This window comes from Vitis vinifera, chromosome 4 (genome assembly GCF_030704535.1).
Source record: "Vitis vinifera cultivar Pinot Noir 40024 chromosome 4, ASM3070453v1".
Lineage (NCBI taxonomy): Eukaryota > Viridiplantae > Streptophyta > Magnoliopsida > Vitales > Vitaceae > Vitis > Vitis vinifera.
In genome coordinates, this window is record NC_081808.1 from 2670508 (window position 1) to 2688781 (window position 18274).

At 34.8% G+C, this 18274-nt stretch overlaps 3 protein-coding genes across 4 annotated transcripts; all 3 read left to right on the plus strand.

The window, feature by feature from the left end:
- Window positions 1-364: 364 nt before the first annotated feature.
- LOC100252682 (uncharacterized) lies at window positions 365-2190 on the plus strand. Its single transcript, XM_059736180.1, has 2 exons — window positions 365-1421; window positions 1769-2190. The coding sequence occupies exons 1-2, from the start codon at window positions 882-884 to the stop codon at window positions 1844-1846; spliced, it is 618 nt and encodes a 205-aa protein (XP_059592163.1). The 5' UTR covers window positions 365-881; the 3' UTR covers window positions 1847-2190.
- A 2595-nt stretch (window positions 2191-4785) lies between these two features.
- LOC109122487 (uncharacterized) lies at window positions 4786-5635 on the plus strand. The gene is made up of 2 exons (XM_019219353.2): window positions 4786-4926; window positions 5080-5635. The coding sequence occupies exons 1-2, from the start codon at window positions 4831-4833 to the stop codon at window positions 5527-5529; spliced, it is 546 nt and encodes a 181-aa protein (XP_019074898.1). The 5' UTR covers window positions 4786-4830; the 3' UTR covers window positions 5530-5635.
- A 7370-nt stretch (window positions 5636-13005) lies between these two features.
- LOC100242450 (leucine-rich repeat receptor-like serine/threonine-protein kinase SKM1) lies at window positions 13006-17278 on the plus strand. Of its 2 annotated transcripts, none has more exons than XM_010650185.3 (3): window positions 13006-13148; window positions 13586-16297; window positions 16718-17278. In XM_010650185.3, the coding sequence occupies exons 2-3, from the start codon at window positions 13756-13758 to the stop codon at window positions 17077-17079; spliced, it is 2904 nt and encodes a 967-aa protein (XP_010648487.1). In that variant the 5' UTR covers window positions 13006-13148; window positions 13586-13755; the 3' UTR covers window positions 17080-17278. The 2 variants fall into 2 exon arrangements, with proteins under 2 accessions (XP_010648487.1, XP_002281133.1); XM_002281097.4 differs by having other exon boundaries at window positions 13628-16297.
- The last annotated feature ends 996 nt before the right edge of the window (window positions 17279-18274 follow it).

Consider the following 18274-nt stretch of genomic DNA (forward strand, 5'->3'; position numbering starts at 1 on the left):
TCTATTTTAAAATAAATAATTATTTCTCAAAATAAATTAATCTAATTTTAATTCTTAAAAACAATCTATTTCAAAATAATTAATCTATTTTTTTTTTATAAAAAATATGGCAACAGAAAATATTTTGATAAACAGGTCATTAAATTCCATGATATTTATGTGATATGATGCCCAAAAAAGTGATAAAGTGCCCTTGCTTTTTTACATTACACAAAACGCAACACATCCTTTTCCTGACGAAAAAGTTGGTTGCCCAAACAAAGAAGCCAACTAGATTCAACCAGAGGCATCACTTTTCCTTCTCTCCTCCAAGACACTTGTGACTCTCCATCTCTCTCTCTCACAGTTGGTCTGGTTTCTCGTGAGGTTGGTGTTCTTAATAAATTCTGTCTTTTACATTGTTTATGGGAAAAACCCATCTGAATCAGGCATTTTCTATCGCATTGTCATGTAGTTTCTCTCACCAAAAAGGCACAAGAGACCTTAATCTATGAAGAGCTAAGGACTTGTATGGTTGCAGAAGACCATCACGTGAATGCCCATGAAAATTTTGCTGGAAATTGAAAAACGGTTTACAGGTATGTGGATTCTGTCGGCTAATTCATTGAAGATATAAAGATAACTAACCCAGAATTAAGGGCCAAAAAGGAAGAAAGCTCAGCCTCTCTTTCTCCCATATTCATGAGAAATCCACATTATTCAGTAGTCTACATACATTTTCTGTAAGGGTACTAGAAAAACTAGAACACCAATATAAATTAGAGCTTTAGGGCCATACCCTCCTCCCACATGAACTGTTCTTCCTCAAACTCTACTATGAAGGTTTGATCAATCTCCAAAATTAATCAACTGGGTTGTCCTTCTTTTTCGATATTCATCTCATGGCACCAAACGGAGAAATGGTGTTAGGCTCAAGCTCCAGGAGCGATAATCCCAGAAACAAGCCTACAAGACTCTCCGTAGAAGGCCTACAGAGAACACTCTCCGACATCTCACTGGAACTAAGCAAAGAAGACATTGATAACGATATCAACCTCCCACCCATTTCCGAGGTGGAGAATGCCAAGTGCGAGTGCTGCGACATGTGCGAGGAGTGCACACCCGAATACATCAGCCAAATACGCGACAAGTTTTCCGGGAAGCTGATATGTGGGCTGTGTGCAGAAGCAGTGAAGGAAGAGATGGAGAAGAAGGGGTGGAAGATAGAAGAAGCAGTGAATGAGCATATGAGCGCCTGTGTGAGGTTTAACAGGTTTGGTAGGACACATCCTGTGTTGTATCAGGCTGAGGCCATGAGAGAAATGTTGAAGAGGAGCTCTAGTATGGAAGGAAGAGCAAGTAGGGCGAAGTCCATGAGTCCTAGAGAAAAGAAGGGCGGTATTGCGAGGAGCTCGAGTTGTATTCCGGCCATCACGAGGGAGGTGAGAATGCTCAATATTGAGCTTCCTTGAGGGGGAGAACTTTCTATAAGCATATATAACTGTAAATAATTAAGGTTTAGTTTCTTTTATGCTGTAATTTGCTCACATATCACTGAGGTTTTCATTTGTAATATGAAAGTATATTCAGAACAAGAAATTAATGTCTTTGGGTCTGATTTTACTTGATTGAATAAGAGAACGTTATCGGAAGAACCGAAAAAATAAAATATAGGTGAAAAGAGTTGGAAATGATATATAAAAATAATTTATTAATTTTAATTATTATTATTATTATTTTTATCTATCCTCTTATTTTCTTTTCTGTGTATTTTCTCTCAAATTTTCAGTTTTCCATTTTGAATTTTGAAAGTGGGTGTGATGCCATTCTCCCAAGAGATGAGGGGATCCTAAAGGTACCAATTTGACCCCAGCTAGAGCCCAGAGGTGTGGCAGCCTTCTTTGGACTTGCATATGGGCTCAGTGAATGGAAGAAATAAATGCGAGGGGGGTTCAAACAATGCACACCAAAGCTAATTCAAGGGACAGCCTTTAAGCATGTATGCAGGCTCAATAAATGGAGGCAATAGAGACATTGGTGCCTCTCATAAACCAAGGGTCTATACCATCTTAAGCTGTGATTTGACCAAACAATGTATGACTTTTAGGTAAATAATTTGATTTGCTTGAATTTGAACTATGTGTTGAATTATGTAATGGTTTGCCATTCTTTCCATCAAATTAAACCAAAGGAAGGAGCCTTGATTTCTTATGTTCTATGGACCAACCAATTTCACCAAACTCTCCTCTGTCACCTCCTTTGATTTCAATTTGATGCAACAGTAAAACCGAACCAACAATCATAATCGAGAACTAAGCATGGGGAAAATTTATTCCAAGTTCATTTTGTCCATGATCTTGCTGACACAGTTGCCCACCTATCTTCCTACTTGAAACTGAAGCACACTTCATTCAATGACAATTAATTGAGCGATAAAAAGTGGAGAAATTTCAGTATCAACTCCAAAGACCATCGCTCTTTCCTAGGAAATATTATTTTCCAGCATAGACCGATGACGGTTTCCATCTATTTTTGTGGGTGGATGTCATTTCGGGGGTTTAGCTAATTGGTTCATCTACAATTATGAATTTCTGCGATTTTTTTTCTTAGGTGTCAAATGGGCCGAGCCGCCCAGTTTGGCCTATGGCCTAACACGCTAAAAGCACGGGGTAGGCCAACACAACCCAATTACTATAATGGGTTGTGCCGTTAGGGTCTAATCGCTATGTTGGGTCTAAGGAAATGATTCGTCGTGCCACCATATCAGCTCGTCATGTTGGTTCACTTGATTCGTTCAAATATTAGTTTCTATTTTTTTCCTTTATGCTTCTCACCCTTTTTTCTCTATCATTTTTCGTATAATTTATTGAAATATTAAATAAAGTAATTGTATTTTCTGTATTTCATTTTCTTTTATATTTCAATATTTTAAATTTATTATTATTTTGATAAAAAAACAAATTCAAATATATATATATTTAAAAATTTTTAAAAACAAAAATTACAATTACAAATTTGATATGAAAAAAAGTATAATTATTTAAAAATGTTTGAAGGAACAAAAAAATAAAAATAAAAATTTAAGATAAAATGATTTAAAAAATTAAATTAAATATTAACAAAGTGAGTGACATAGCATGTCCCATCGGCACCATTGGCCCATGGACTTATGGGTTGTGTTGAGCCGCCTATTTCGTTTGCATGGACCGACATGACATAATACGATATTTAGTTAGATTGTGCTGGCCCGTTATAGCCCGCTAAAACTGGCACAACCCATTTGACACACCTAAAGGTATCTTGTGATCCGTTACGCTGTTTGGGTTCCGCCGTTGGACTGCAGCATTAAAACAACACAGTATGGGTTTTGCCGTTTTTATAACAATAGAAACAGTGCATGGACATGAATCACAAAAACTACGTCGTTTCGATGTTTCTACGTTTTTCTACGTGTGAGACTGATTGTGCATTTCATGGATCTGTGCAACAACGTCGTCTACGTGTGAGGCAAAGTCCGCAACTCTCCAAACGACGTCGTTTAAGTTTATCAGTCTTATCAACAACCCTTCTCCTCTACTAATCTCTTCCTACGAAGATATGCTTCGATTTCCCTCCCAACTTCTTACATCATTTTTGGAGATATTGTACGTGTGCATTAATAAACATCAGATTCACTGTTGTTTTTCCTCTAGATCTGTTTGGTTCCCTAGAAAATAAACAAAATTGCATCTGCCTTAATCAATTTTAAGCCTACTGCAACATCCCCATGTTCACACCATTTGTTAGTATTATGTTAGAGCCCATTTGAGCATATACTCATGATCTGAAATCCCAGAAAATAATGCATGACATCATTCCCACAGATCATGAAGTAATATTTCACAAGCCCAGTGTCATAATTAGGATTGAACAAGATGAAGATGGGCATCTTTTTTCATTGTCGTTTCGCTCCATACAAGTGCTTTTGAGAGAGGAAAAGGATGGGGGACCATACTTCCTCAGTTTATTTTCTCATGATCTGCATGCAGTGTTCTCTTTTACCTCAATGATCAATCTTTTCCAGCTCTTTGGATTTCCATTCCTCTTTGTTTATGGCTATGGGAGCAGTACTACTTGTACATGTTGCTATAAATAAATAAAGAAAAAAAGGGTTCCCAATTAATATGGACGCGAGGGATCATGGCTTTGATATGCTGACAATGACATGGTTGTTTAGCTATAATTTCATGAAAGTGAAACCCTAGCTTCATCAATCTTTTTTTACATTTGATTTTCTTACATTTATCTAAGTCACACATTGATGAATGATGACTTGTTCATTTATATTTCATAGATGTTCGTGATCCTAGGTCACAGACTAATTATTGAAACAAGCATTAATTAATCGATCGGTTTCTTAATCGTTGGTACTAGGGCTCGTGAATCGTCACAAGAGGAGTGAGGGTAAAAATTCCTCTAGAACTTTCAACTGGTGGAACGACGGCGGTTTAATCGATCTAATTCTGGAGACTTGCTAATTGTATGCCGCTTTTCCCATGCATGGTACCTCTCCATTATCATTGTTGAAAATAGAAGCATGCGTGAACCCTAGTGGTGCAATTTGGTCATTAATGGCATGGGAAAGCAGCCCCCCCATCTGTGCGAAATATAGATATTTTAACCTGTAAAGGGCTCTCATCAACCTAAAAAGAAGCCTAGTAAAAATCACAACTACATTAACTTTCTGTTGTTTGATTCAATCTCCTTATAAATAAGAGATTCTTCACATGTAACCATATTCACCCTTTTGCTGTGAACATATTTATAACAGTAAGTATTCCCCTACTTCATTGAAGCCATCTCCAACCATTCATGATTCAGCAACTCATCATGACCCCAAAATCAGTATTCAGTATAGAAATAGAAGAAGAAGAAGAAGAAGAAGAATCCGATCCCTTCTCTTTCATGGTATGCATATATGCAGTACTCTCAACTGTTGCATTACTTTCTTCTTTGAGTACTAGTCATGGTATTATTGAGCTCTCTCTCTCTCTCTTCCTCTCCCTCTCCCTCTCTTTCTCTCTCTCTCTCTCTCCCTCTCCCTCTCCCTCTCTGCTACAGAATGAGCAAAGGCTTAGAAAGGCGGTCTCCGATGTCTCGTCCGAAATAGGCAAGTATAGGAAGGAGTTGGAAGCCATTACAAAGATTGATGAAGTCAAGCAAGCAGAATGTGAATGCTGTGGACTCGTTGAGGATTGCACCCCGGATTACATTGTAGAAGTGAAAGATTCTTATTCCGACAAATGGGTATGCGGCCTTTGTTCAGAAGCTGTCAAAGAAAGGCTAATCCATGGGCCAAGAATCACCATGGAAGAAGCTGTGAGCTCCCACAAGGACTTTTGCCAGAAGTTCAATAATACTACTAGACTCAACCCTAAGCTCTCATTAACATGCACCATGAGGGATATAGTTAAAAAAAAATCTGAGAATAGAGATTCCAAGACATTGGTCACACCAAAGCTCGGTCGAACCATTAGCTGTGTCCCCAGGATCAATGCCAACATGAAATAAGTAGCTTGATTCTGTCATTTTAAGTTGTGTTCATATCTATATCTATGTATATATTGCCTGAAAATTAAGTTGGAGCTATGCTAATGGTTTGCTTAGGCTGTACTAATGGAAGCTATGTGAATACATTAGTAAAATTACTACTTGTTTCTGAATAAGGATTGTGAACTCGGAGATGCTACGTGGAGACTCAGAAATCAAATGGAAACATTAAGAAATGTACTGTGCTTTCTGGGGTTGGGCCTGGACTCAGAATTTTTAACCAGCTCATGTCTCACTTTGGAGGGTCTAGTGGGTCTGGGCTTCTAATCCCGCTCTTTTCTTTCTTTCTTTTTTATTTTTATTTTTCTTATTTTTTTTTTAATGAAACATAAATATAATATCAAAAATAATTAAATTAAAAATATAAACTCAAATATAACCTATTTATTAAATAAGTAATATGTCGTGTAACCTATTTAATAATTAGGTCTTATTTGAGTCGATATGATAACTTCACTTATATGTTTATATTTCAATTGACATATTTATTCAAAATGAAATTTTAAATAAGTCAAATGTAAGTTAAATAGGTTATGATTATAATTCATTTAATCAACATATATAATTATTAAATGATTTTGGATAAAAAAAAATTATGTAGGTTATTATTGGATTATGAAGCTTGAATCAGTTTTATTACATTTTGCTCGAGATGTTATGGAAATTCAAAGTTTGTTGGCAAATTTGGGATTCAAACGAGTGATAAATGTTTTACATAGTCAAAGTGCAATATATTTGGCTATAGAATTTAGCATTTCATTGAAGGACTAAACATATAGCAATCTGTTATCACTTCATCAAGTCCTTATTTGAAGATGGGGTGTCAACACTTTTGAAGATTCAAGGTAGTAAAAATCTAGCTCACATGTTGACGAGAGTAGTAATAACAGAGAAATTGGAGTTGTGCAGAGCCTCAGTGGGTTAGGAATGAGAATAGGTTGTTTGAGTACACCATATCCATTAATAATCGAAGGAGAACCTTTACTTGTGTTTTCATCTTCAAGTGGAAAATTATTGGATTGTGAAGTTTGAATTAGTTTTGTTGTGCTTTGCTTGAGATGCAAAGGGTCAAGCTTCTTGCTGAGTTAGTAAGAATCAAGCTCCCTGTTGAGCTCGTGAGGATCAAGCTTTTCTCTAAGCTCACGAAGTTCGTGCTCTTCGTTGAGCTTGTAGGGATTGAGCTCCTCATTGAGCTTGTAGGGATTGAGCTCCTCATTGAGCTCACTGGGATGGAGCTCCTTGTTGAGGCCTTGGGGATCGAACTCTTTGGAGAAATTTTTTTTATGTGATGAAAGATGAGTTTGTTCTTATTATATATTTACACATTTTATGTTTTTGAGTTTTATTTTTGGGAAAAGTAAGTTTTGACTTTTTGATATGAAAATATACATAGAAAAAGAACTCCAAATTTTTTAAATTGGTATTATCTTCATCTGTTTAAAAATAATTTGAAATACATGCACTTTTTAACGAGTTATATAATTATTCCCTAAAATATCCTATTTACTTGTCATGTTATCAACATAAGCTAGACTCATCCACCTAAATATTTACCTTCCTTTTACATTTATTATTATTATTATTATTATTATTATGATCATTTTGTTATTATTATTTATATTTTTTTATCTTCCATAAACAAACACCTCTTGGGAAAAGTTGAAACTCATTTTTTCCTCCATGAACAAACATCCCATAGCAAAAATGACGGTAGTTTGGAGAGTGTGAACATTAGAAGTAGTGAAAAAAATTCTAAATAATAAAATAATAATAATAATGAATCTAAAAGGAAGAAAAACATTTATGTGAAGAAGTTTAATTGTCAATTGATGTTGATGTCATGACAGCTAAAAAGGGTATATTAAAGGGAATTATTAATAACTCATTAAAAAATACATTTATTTCAAATTATTTTTAAATAGATGAAGATAAAATTGATTTAAAAAATTTGAGGTTTTTTTTTTTTTTTTTTTCATATATTTTCATATTAGTAAATCAAAACTCCCATTTCCCTTTATTTTTTAGAGAGTATGGCTGCAATTGAGAAAGTTTTTTTTTTTTAGAGCTTCACAATTATACTCATCTTTCCTTTGTTTAGTAGACGGTTGAGTGTTGGTACATTCTATAGACGTAGAGATCATATTGATCGTCAAACCTTGTTAAAGTCTTGTATTATTGTTTTTTTAAATTTTCTACTTACATGTGTGCGTGATTTTGGTTTTCAGTTAACTAAGAAGCAATTGGTTTTAAATAGATTATACATGTTGAAATTAACCCAAATCTGAGTACTCAACCTAAACCCATAGAAAATGTTGGATGAGTCATGTGATGAATAATATCAAACTTTATCATCCCATTCCAAACTATAACCTTAAAATTACTCAACAAATTATATAAAGTATATAAACGATTATTTATTTATTTATTTTAGAAACGCTTTTCTATTTTCAAGAGTAAAAATAATGGTCATGTTGATTTGTTTCTGTTGGTTTAAATTATTAAATTGATTATGCTTTTAAATTTTTTTAAAAAATAATATTTTTATATTTTCTACAAACACTCCAATTTGTGAACGGGTTATTTGATTAAAAGAGTTGTTAAAAACCCAATTTTAAAAATCTAACATTTTATCATTTTTTAGTATCATTTTGACATAAATGCTTTTATTATTTTTCTTGTAAAAATAATCATTTCTCTTAAAATATATTATAAATACTTAAAATATTTAAAAATGTTTATATAAAAAAAGTTATTCTTCAAACAAAAACATGGGACGGAAATTATTTCATCCATTTTAATCGGTTATTTCTTTTCGAATTCAGACATGTACAAGCAAGAGAAACTCTATGTCCATGTTGATTAGAAAAGTCGAGTGTGAAAGTGGGCCCAGAACAGAAGGGGAAATGAGCAGTACTGTAGGCAGGCCCGCAATAAAGGTACTTTCTACATGGGCCAACTGGGTGGTCCACAGTCTATGCATAGGGTTCATACTTATCATTGAGTCCAAAGACTAGCCCTAGTTGATGGAAAGTTTCATTTAGCACGTGAGTTGGCACACGTGCATGCAATTCACTCCACTTTAGGGTTTTAATAAAGCTTGGACCCCTTTGGGAAAAAAAATGCATGTGAATTTGAATCAATATTTATGATTATTTCATTTTCTCTTTTCCGTTGGCAAATTGTTTGGTCCGCCGCAACAGTCACCCTTTGTTTAAATTTTCATGAGATGCTTGCAATTGATGTGACATTAGGCCTAACCCAACACCCTAAAAAAAAAAAAAAATTGATCATATGTTATGTTTGGCCAAAAGTGGGTTAAGAGTTTATATAGTCTATATGTAACATTTGGATTTCATTTGGGACAATAATGATACATTATAGTTAAGAAGTCATTTGCATTAAAGAGAATATTATTTAAAAGTTTTTTTTTTTAAAGTAAAGTTTACAATTTAATAATTTTTACCAAAATAATTTTTAAGAAGTTAGAATTTGTTTATAACATTATAACACTTCTTAATTTTATATGATAAAATAATTATTTATTTATGGAAAAAGTGGGTTTTAACTCGTTTAATTTAAAAAAATATAAATTATAAGTCAATTGTATTTCCATCAATTTAAAAATATTTTAAAATACATGTACTTTTTTATTAGTAGGATAATTATTACTTAGAATACCTTTTTACTTGATAATATTAAATAAAATTATTAAAAAAATAATTTATGAGTTTAATTTGATAAAAATATTTTAAAAATAAACATATTATAAATTTTTATTATATAATATGAGATATAAATTATTTTATAATTTTTTTAGGATCTTGATAAATAAAATGTTTTTAATTTCCTAATTAATAATAATTTTATATTGTGTATTATATAAATAGACTCATCTTCTTATTTTTTTTTAATAAAATTGAATAAAAATTTGTTAATTGACATCAACAATAAAATAAGAAATTTTAAAAATTAAAACTAAAATACTTAAAATTTAAATAATTTTTTTAAAATTAAATACAATTAAAATAAAATAAAAACTTAAAAATTTTAAAAATAAAATATTGACTTCCATTGTATTTTCAACTCTTTTCTTATATCTATATTTTCTATTAATGCATTTTAACAAAGTGAAAGTTAATATTTTATTTTTAGTTGTAATTTTTTTTTTAATTTTAATTGTATTTTTAATTTTAAAATTTCTTATTTTATTAATCTTAAATTAGTTCTCACAATAAAAAAAAATTATAAATTGGTATTATTAACCTTACAAATAAAATGGTTATTTCAGAAAATAATTATCTAATATATGATTAAGTGCATGTATTTTAAATTATTTTTAAATGAATGAAGATAAAACCGATTTATAAAATTTGAGATTGTTTTTTTTATTATTTAAATAACATCTAAACCCGCACACATCTCTTTCTATACATTGAACTATTTTCCATTTAGATACTTGAAAAAAAGGGTTTCATTGGAAGTTAAGAGTTAATTTCGTAGAAATATGAAGTTAACTTTTGGCATGCATGAAGAGATCGATTATTAAAGTCCTAATTAATTAGTCAAACCCTTTGCAATGACTTCAATGAAATCTCGCACAATGTGAAACCCCCGTTAATGCATGTTACATAGTGGACCCCGTGGGCCGACATTTATTGATCATAGTGCATTAGAATTTTTTTTAATCATTTTTCTAGTTAATAACCTCCTTTAATCAAAAAATTATTAAAGGCTTTGGCTAAGTGATGGCACTGGACCACTAATGACCTATTAATTAACTTCAAGAACCTCACTCAATATTAGGAATGTGTCGGCTAAACGTCATCCATACCTCACTAAATTAAGGCCCAAAAGGACCATATATATATATTAAAATTAATACATATACATGTAACAAGATATTAACTAAAAACTATGCCATAAAAAGTTGTCACACATTAATTTAATTACTATAAGTAGTACAATCGAAGCACTAACCTTGGTTTGTGCCACACTAGCACACATTAATTAGTGTTAAGTACAACTGAAACACTGAACCTAGGTTTGGATGCTAATGCCCTTTATAGCATAATGGCACAAATGCACTTTTCAATATTATCTATACTCTTGAGGATGAACTCATGACTCAGCCATTATTGATCATGCTCGTATATATATATATATATATGAAGCAATAAATGGGTAACGATGGAGTTTTCAAGCTAGTGGTGGCTTTACCATCAGTAGCTTTCAAAATGAAGGAATGTGTATATGCTGATTTGCTAAATGGGTTGGCTTTAAAGGAGGGTTTGACGATCGGTCGAAGCGGCCCGAGACAGGTAGGGTTCAGGGTTCATAAAAAAACAACAAGAAGACTAGTGCCACTTAAAACCCTTTGGTGGGCTTGATCCCATGTCTATACCCTTTTGTCCTTCAAGTCCCCAACCGGGTGAGAAAATAAAATGATCGAACCGTAGACTTACAGATGTCTAATGGCCTAGCTTCCTTTCTTTTTTATTTAAGTGGAATAATCACAGACACACAGATATGTATAGAATAGGAAAAGGTGAGGGGTTTAAAGAAAGAAAAAAGGGAGGAGAAGTGGGATATGGGGGGAAGGGAAGGGAAGGGAATGGGCGTGGGGTGAAGATGGGAGGGGAGGATTGAGGAAGCGAAAAACCCTAGAAAATGGAGATGAGGAAAGCATGCTGGGTGTGACAAAGACCACACACTGTATATTCCTTCGAGAAAGAGATTGTGGGTCCGGTTGGGCTGTGCACGAGCATTAGTGTAACGTAAAGACATCTCACTTTTTCTTTTCATTCCTTTGCTTTCCTTCTTCTCTTTCTCTCTCTCCCTCTTTTTCTTCTTCTTTCTAACTTTAAACCCCCACTGTTTCTTCTCATTCCTCCTCTCTGCCTCTCTCTCTCTCTCTCTCTTTCTCTGTGGGACTGAGGGGGAGAATCCAAGATAATAATATAAAGCTAGAGTCCAAACAAAAGGGCCGGGTTGAAGAATGAAGAATATTTCTTTTTACATGCATGGAGTTTCAGCTCTTGCTCTGATAAGTAGCCCTCACTTCTGCATTAGAATTACAGACATATACACAAGCAAGGCTCTCTTACGCATGCTAGACAAAGGGAAACTTACATATTTCATGATTAGGATTTTCCCACTCAAAAATTACAGATGCCTTCTCCTTTCTTGGCCAAGAACATCCTGCTACCACCCCTATCCCACACTCACAGATCAACTGGCCTGAGTTTTAGAAACCCTAACTGTAAAAATTCAAGTTTTGAAACTACAAAACGAAAAACAATGATTTCAGGAGGCATTTCAAATCTAATCATTTTGCTACCTTTGAACTCCACCATCCTCAATCTAGTACCACATGACCCTTAATATATGCCGTTACCAAAATCAGAGCTGTCACTATCAATTAACACCCCCCTACATCATTTTGTTTTTTAAACTACCCTTCCACCTTTTTTTCAAGGTAAAATGTATATATATTTTTTGACAAAAATGTCTTTTTCTTTTTATGGTAAAAATAATCATTTTTTTTTAAAACATACATATAAATAATAAATGTATAAAAAAACATTTATATCAAAATTGGAAGTTAAAAAATAAGAGAGATTAATTTTACAAATTTGACATATTTTCATTCATTTTAATCAATTAATCCAAAAAATAATCACCTCAATTGTCTAATAATTTTTTTTACCATACACGTACACCTGAGCATAAAATAAAAAAAAAAGATATGTTAATGTGATTTGACAATCAATGTGATCTTTAATATATGAATAAAAATATACTAATTAAAAAGAATACGAAGGATTACAATGATGAAACTTTCAAAAATACCTCCCAACTATGATAAAACGAATTAAGGCAACGGTTAGGAGGGGACTATTGACCCTAACACCTTGAGTGAAATGCAACTAAATTGATTCAAAGTTCATAATCCAATAATTTTATCTTCTCCATCAAATCCATTATATATTTTTTCTTAAAATAAACTATATATCCTACCAACATTCTATATCCAAATTCACATAAATGATATTAAAATTTGATCAAAACATGCTATATGATACCAAAAGATGCATTAATTCAGCATCAAAGGACCCATATGATCTATATATAAATTTTAATTAGGATCTGATTGCAGTAAATAAGTAGAAGATGAAAGCCATATCCAGAGTATCATAGAACTTTGAAACTTTTAACGGTTACAGAAAAATGTTGTCACTATCCAAGTCAGTCAAAAGAGCATTTTGGTAATATCCGACAAAATCAGAGGCTTTTCCAACATCTGTCCCTGTTTCTCTTTCAACCGTTCGTGTTCAAACACCTTCGAAGTGAGGTCAAGGTGCATTTTTGTAATTACACCCCCTAATTCTATTGCCCTTTTCCTCACCTTTAACCCCCACCTTTCTATTTATACACACAAAATCTCACTCTCCTCACTTCAATTCTTACAAAAACTCTCACTTTAATTCTCTGTTCTTTTCTTCTCTTTCAATCCAAGCTTTCTCCCCCAACAAATCTTCGTATAATCTCTGCAAATTCACAGCTCAAATGATTGTTTTTAGGTAAGTTTTTTCCGACATTTTACCTACACTTAGTATCATTAATGTTTCTGGTTATCATTAGTATTCTTTGTATTGATGAAGAGTGGATGCCATACATGTTTTGATTTTTTTCAAACTCTGGATGAGAACATAATCTATATTGTTGAATTCTTGATCAAATGAACGATTGCATGAATTAACTGTGTTTGATTACTGAGAAAATGTAAGAAAAATAAAATAAACTGATATCTCTTAGAATTTGACCCGAAAAACATCCATTTTCATTTGTTTGGAAACCAAACAAACATGAAATAATTCTTTTCTCTTTTTCCCAGCTTTGGCTTCTAACCAAACGAACAGTTTTTGTAATTATAGCTGTATTTCTTCTTGTTCCAATATTGAAATATGTGCTTATATTTCCTTCTCCTTTTGCTTCTTTTCTCATGACTTATCATCAGCTTTGGATCCGAGGTATGATAACAAGATCTTTATTGGTGCAGACGGAGAATGATCGTGTCGATTAGTTGATGAAAAGCTTTTCAAATTTCAGCTCTCTCTTGTTGGTCGGTTTGATATAGTATTGGAGTTATAATTCACGTAGATGATATAGAATTTTCAGCCGAAGATCATGGCCAAAAGAGGAGCTCAAACATGTGGATTATTTATCATCTCCATGTTCTTCTTCTTCTTCAGTTTTGGCATGTCCGCAAGGGAGGAGATAGAGCTGCTGCTCTCCTTCAAAGCTTCAATCAATGATCCGCTTGGGTTTCTCTCCAATTGGAATTCCTCCGTTGATTTTTGCAACTGGTATGGTATCTTATGTACGAACTCATCTCATGTTTCCAGTATTGATCTCTCCGGGAAGAACATCTCCGGCGAGATTTCTCCTGTATTTTTCGGTTTGCCGTATATTGAAACTGTCAATCTCTCCAACAATGCTCTTTCCGGTGGAATTCCGGGCAACATCTCTTTGTGTTATTCGCTTCGATATCTCAATCTTAGTAACAATAATTTGACGGGTTCTATGCCAAGGGGCTCAGCTTCCGGGCTTGAAGCTTTGGATCTCTCCAACAATGTGATTTCCGGTGAAATTCCAGCGGATATGGGATTATTTTCCAGACTCAAGGTGCTTGATCTTGGTGGAAATTTTTTGGTGGGGAAGATTCCAAATTCTATTGCAAATATCACAAGTTTAGAATTCTTGACTTTGGCTTCCAACCAATTGGTTGGCGAAATTCCTAGAGAATTAGGCCGAATGAAGAGCTTGAAGTGGATTTACTTGGGCTACAACAATCTCTCCGGTGGTATTCCAAAAGAGATAGGCGAGTTAACTTCTCTGAACCATCTTGATCTTGTCTACAACAATCTCACTGGTGAAATCCCATCCTCCCTTGGAAACCTCAGCGACCTTCACTTCCTCTTTCTCTACCAAAACAAGCTTTCGGGTTCAATCCCTCCTTCCATTTTCGACCTTAAAAAGTTGATTTCGCTTGATTTAAGCGATAATTCTCTTTCGGGTGAGATTCCGGAGCTTGTAATTCAGTTGCAGAACTTGGAGATTCTTCATTTGTTTGCCAACGATTTTACTGGGAAGATTCCAAGAGCTTTAGCTTCTTTGCCTCGGCTTCAAATCCTCCAACTATGGTCCAACAAATTGTCCGGGGAGATTCCGAAGAACCTTGGCAAACAAAATAATCTCACAGTACTGGACCTCTCCACCAACAATCTCTCCGGAGAAATTCCCGAGAGCCTTTGCAACTCAGGGCGCCTCTTTAAACTCATCCTCTTCTCAAACTCACTGGAAGGTGAAGTCCCAAAGAGTTTAAGTGACTGCAGAAGCTTGCGGCGAGTCCGCCTTCAGAGCAATCACTTCTCAGGTGAATTGTCATCGGAATTCATGAAGCTGCCCCTAGTCTACTTCCTTGATATCTCGGATAACAATCTTACAGGCAAAATCAGTGATCGGAGGTGGGATATGCCATCACTTCAGATGTTGAGTTTAGCAAGAAACAGATTTTTTGGGAACTTGCCTCAGTCTTTCGGTGCTAGCAAGCTTGAGAACTTAGACTTGTCGGAAAATCAGTTTTCCGGTGCCGTCCCGTCGAGTTTTGGGAACTTGTCCGAGCTCATGCAGTTAAAGCTGAGTGAAAACATGCTTTCAGGTGATATCCCAGAAGAATTATCGTCATGTAAGAAGCTTGTGAGTCTAAACCTCAGCCACAATCAGCTCAGTGGTCATATTCCCGCTAGTTTCTCTGACATGCCAGTTCTTGGACAGCTCGATTTGTCTCAGAATCAATTATCGGGAAAAATCCCACCGAATTTAGGGAGAGTGGAATCACTTGTTCAAGTGAATCTTTCCAACAATCATTTGCATGGCAGTTTACCTTCCACCGGAGCGTTCCTCGCCATCAATTCAAGCTCAGTTTCAGGAAACAATCTTTGTGGTGGGGATACTACAAGTGGGTTGCCACCATGCAAAAGGTTAAAAACCCCAGTTTGGTGGTTCTTCGTTACTTGTCTTCTGGTTGTCTTGGTGGTGCTTGCTCTTGCTGCTTTTGCCGTTGTGTTCATCCGACGCCGAGATGGATCAGAGCTCAAGAGAGTAGAACATGAAGATGGGATGTGGGAAATGCAGTTCTTTGATTCCAAGGCCTCAAAATCAATCACAATCAAAGGCATACTGTCATCTACAACAGAAAATAATGTGATTTCAAGAGGAAGGAAAGGGATTTCATACAAGGGGAAGACTAAAAATGGTGAGATGCAATTTGTGGTGAAGGAAATAAATGATAGTAACTCAATTCCTTCTAGTTTCTGGACAGAATTCGCTCAATTTGGTAAGCTTCGGCATTCAAATGTTGTCAAGCTAATCGGACTGTGCCGGTCTCAAAAGTGTGGATATTTGATTTCTGAGTACATAGAAGGGAAGAATTTGAGTGAAGTTCTTCGAAGTCTAAGCTGGGAGCGTAGACAAAAAATTGCCATTGGGATATCAAAAGCCCTAAGATTTCTGCACTGTAATTGTTCACCCAGTATGGTGGTCGGTAACATGTCACCACAGAAGATCATAATCGACGGAAAGGATGAGCCTCACCTGAGACTGAGTCCTCCATTGATGGTCTGTACAGACTTCAAATGCATCATATCCTCAGCCTATTTTGCCCCAGGTACATCTCTAATTTTCCTTGTTTGTTTTCTACTATCTACTGTTCTTAGATTAATGCTCGTGCTTTACATGGTTAGCCAAGGTCTCAATCAGACTCATTGTGAAAACTTAAACTCGAAAATTCAAAGCAGTAGGAAAGCATGTTCACAAACTTAAGAGTAATCATATATATTACATATTGTACTAACAATATGATAATGGGTTCATCTATGGTACGGCATAGTAAATCTTGTCATATATATATTCAACGGTCAAGATTTAAACTTGATAGGTACCACTGCCGTTACTTAGCATTTGCATTTTTCTATGATAATAATGCATGGGTTTATAGTAAAAATCTCAATAGTGTAACATGGCCTGCTCTGTACTTATCCATGCACGTATGATTCACTGAAGGTAAATTTCATAATTTTTAATGCAGAAACCAGAGAAACTAAAGACACAACAGAGAAGAGCGATATCTATGGATTTGGCCTCATTCTGATCGAACTAATGACCGGCAAAAGCCCCACCGACGCAGAATTTGGCGTGCATGGAAGCATTGTGGAGTGGGGTCGTTACTGCTACTCAGACTGTCATCTTGATATGTGGATTGATCCAATAATTAGGGCACAGGTATCAAGCAATCAGAACCAGATGGTTGAAATCATGAACCTAGCCCTTCACTGCACTGCCACTGACCCTACTGCAAGACCTTGTGCAAGCGATGTATTGAAAACCCTAGAGTCTGTGCTGAGATCAAGTTCTTGTGTTTCAGGCCTGAAATTTTCTTCACCTATTTAGTATTTTCCCCCCATGATTTTTTCTCCACTTTCCTTTTTTGTTTTAATTTTTTTTCCTGGTATTTTTATTAATAGGCAAGAATTATGAGTGATCAGTGTTATTACTCAAATGTTTTGTTTGATGTTATGATGATATACTAGTGAGTGTAAAAATGTAGATAAACTAAAAGCCATTATATGAATTACAGCTTTTTCTCTCAGTTACCATCATTTGAGCTCTCTTCTTTCACCTTCTGCATCATGGCAGTCTCCATTAAATTTTGAAGAATTTGGTCACTGAATAATGATATCTTTTCACTTTTACTATCACCATGTCCAACCACTTTGTTTGTTTGTTTGTTTGTTTAAAGAAGTGAACTACCTCAAATCTTGTCCTAGTAAAACAAGAATGCCTTGGTGGGAATAGTTTGCTGTCATGTGGGTGGATAACTTAATATTGCAATGGAGGAGATGATGTGATTGCTCTCTCTCCCTCTCCCCCCCAACACCCCCCCCCCCCCCCCCCCCCTCTCTCTCTCTCTCTCTCTTTCATGAACTGGGTTGAAAGTGGGTAAGTGAAAGTTGAAAAACGTTCACTAGTCACCTACCTTTTACATCCTTTTACATATAATAATAGTAGTTTATTTGGCATAAATGAAGATGGGTTGCTTTTCACCCCACCTATGGTTTATGGGTCATTGGCTCATGCTTTGCTCCTCCTGTTTGTTTTTTTCCAATTTGTCAAAAGTGGCGTTTAGGTTTGGAATTACTTGGTTTTTGGAGTTTACTTCCTTACTTTTTGTTCCTCTTTTTCTTTGCTTTTCTTCCTCTCCTTCCATCTCCCTCACTTTTGCTGGTATGTTTTCTTTTTCTCTCCTTTTCCCGTTTCATTAAATTTGACACTCGACAGCATTATCTGTTTTGTATTCTTTCATTCTAAAGGCAAGGATTTTAATCATCCTTAGGTAATACAACCCATCAGCTATATTCCAAATGAGTAAACTCACATCCACCAACCATTAACATCTCATCCATTTGTTTCTCCAAGTAGAAGAATATAGCAAAATTATTTCCAAGTTGATAAAAAATTGCACCACCCATTTTGAATCTAAAAAAAAAAAAACACACAGTTGGGAAACACCTTTTGAGGGAAAAGAGAGGGGGATATATTTTCTAGGGCATAAGTCCAAACACCATTCACATGATTAGAATTATCG

Excerpts from the sequence above, each read along its gene's own strand:
- LOC100242450 (XM_010650185.3), top strand. The coding sequence starts at position 13,756 with ATGGCCAAAAGAGGAGCTCAAACATGTGGATTATTTATCATCTCCATG. Across the intron at positions 16,298-16,717 it reads CTCAGCCTATTTTGCCCCAG|AAACCAGAGAAACTAAAGAC; the intron begins GTACATCTCTAA and ends TTTTTAATGCAG.
- LOC109122487 (XM_019219353.2), top strand. The coding sequence starts at position 4,831 with ATGATTCAGCAACTCATCATGACCCCAAAATCAGTATTCAGTATAGAA. Across the intron at positions 4,927-5,079 it reads CCGATCCCTTCTCTTTCATG|AATGAGCAAAGGCTTAGAAA; the intron begins GTATGCATATAT and ends TCTCTGCTACAG.
- LOC100252682 (XM_059736180.1), top strand. The coding sequence starts at position 882 with ATGGCACCAAACGGAGAAATGGTGTTAGGCTCAAGCTCCAGGAGCGAT. Across the intron at positions 1,422-1,768 it reads TTCCGGCCATCACGAGGGAG|TTTTCCATTTTGAATTTTGA; the intron begins GTGAGAATGCTC and ends TCAAATTTTCAG.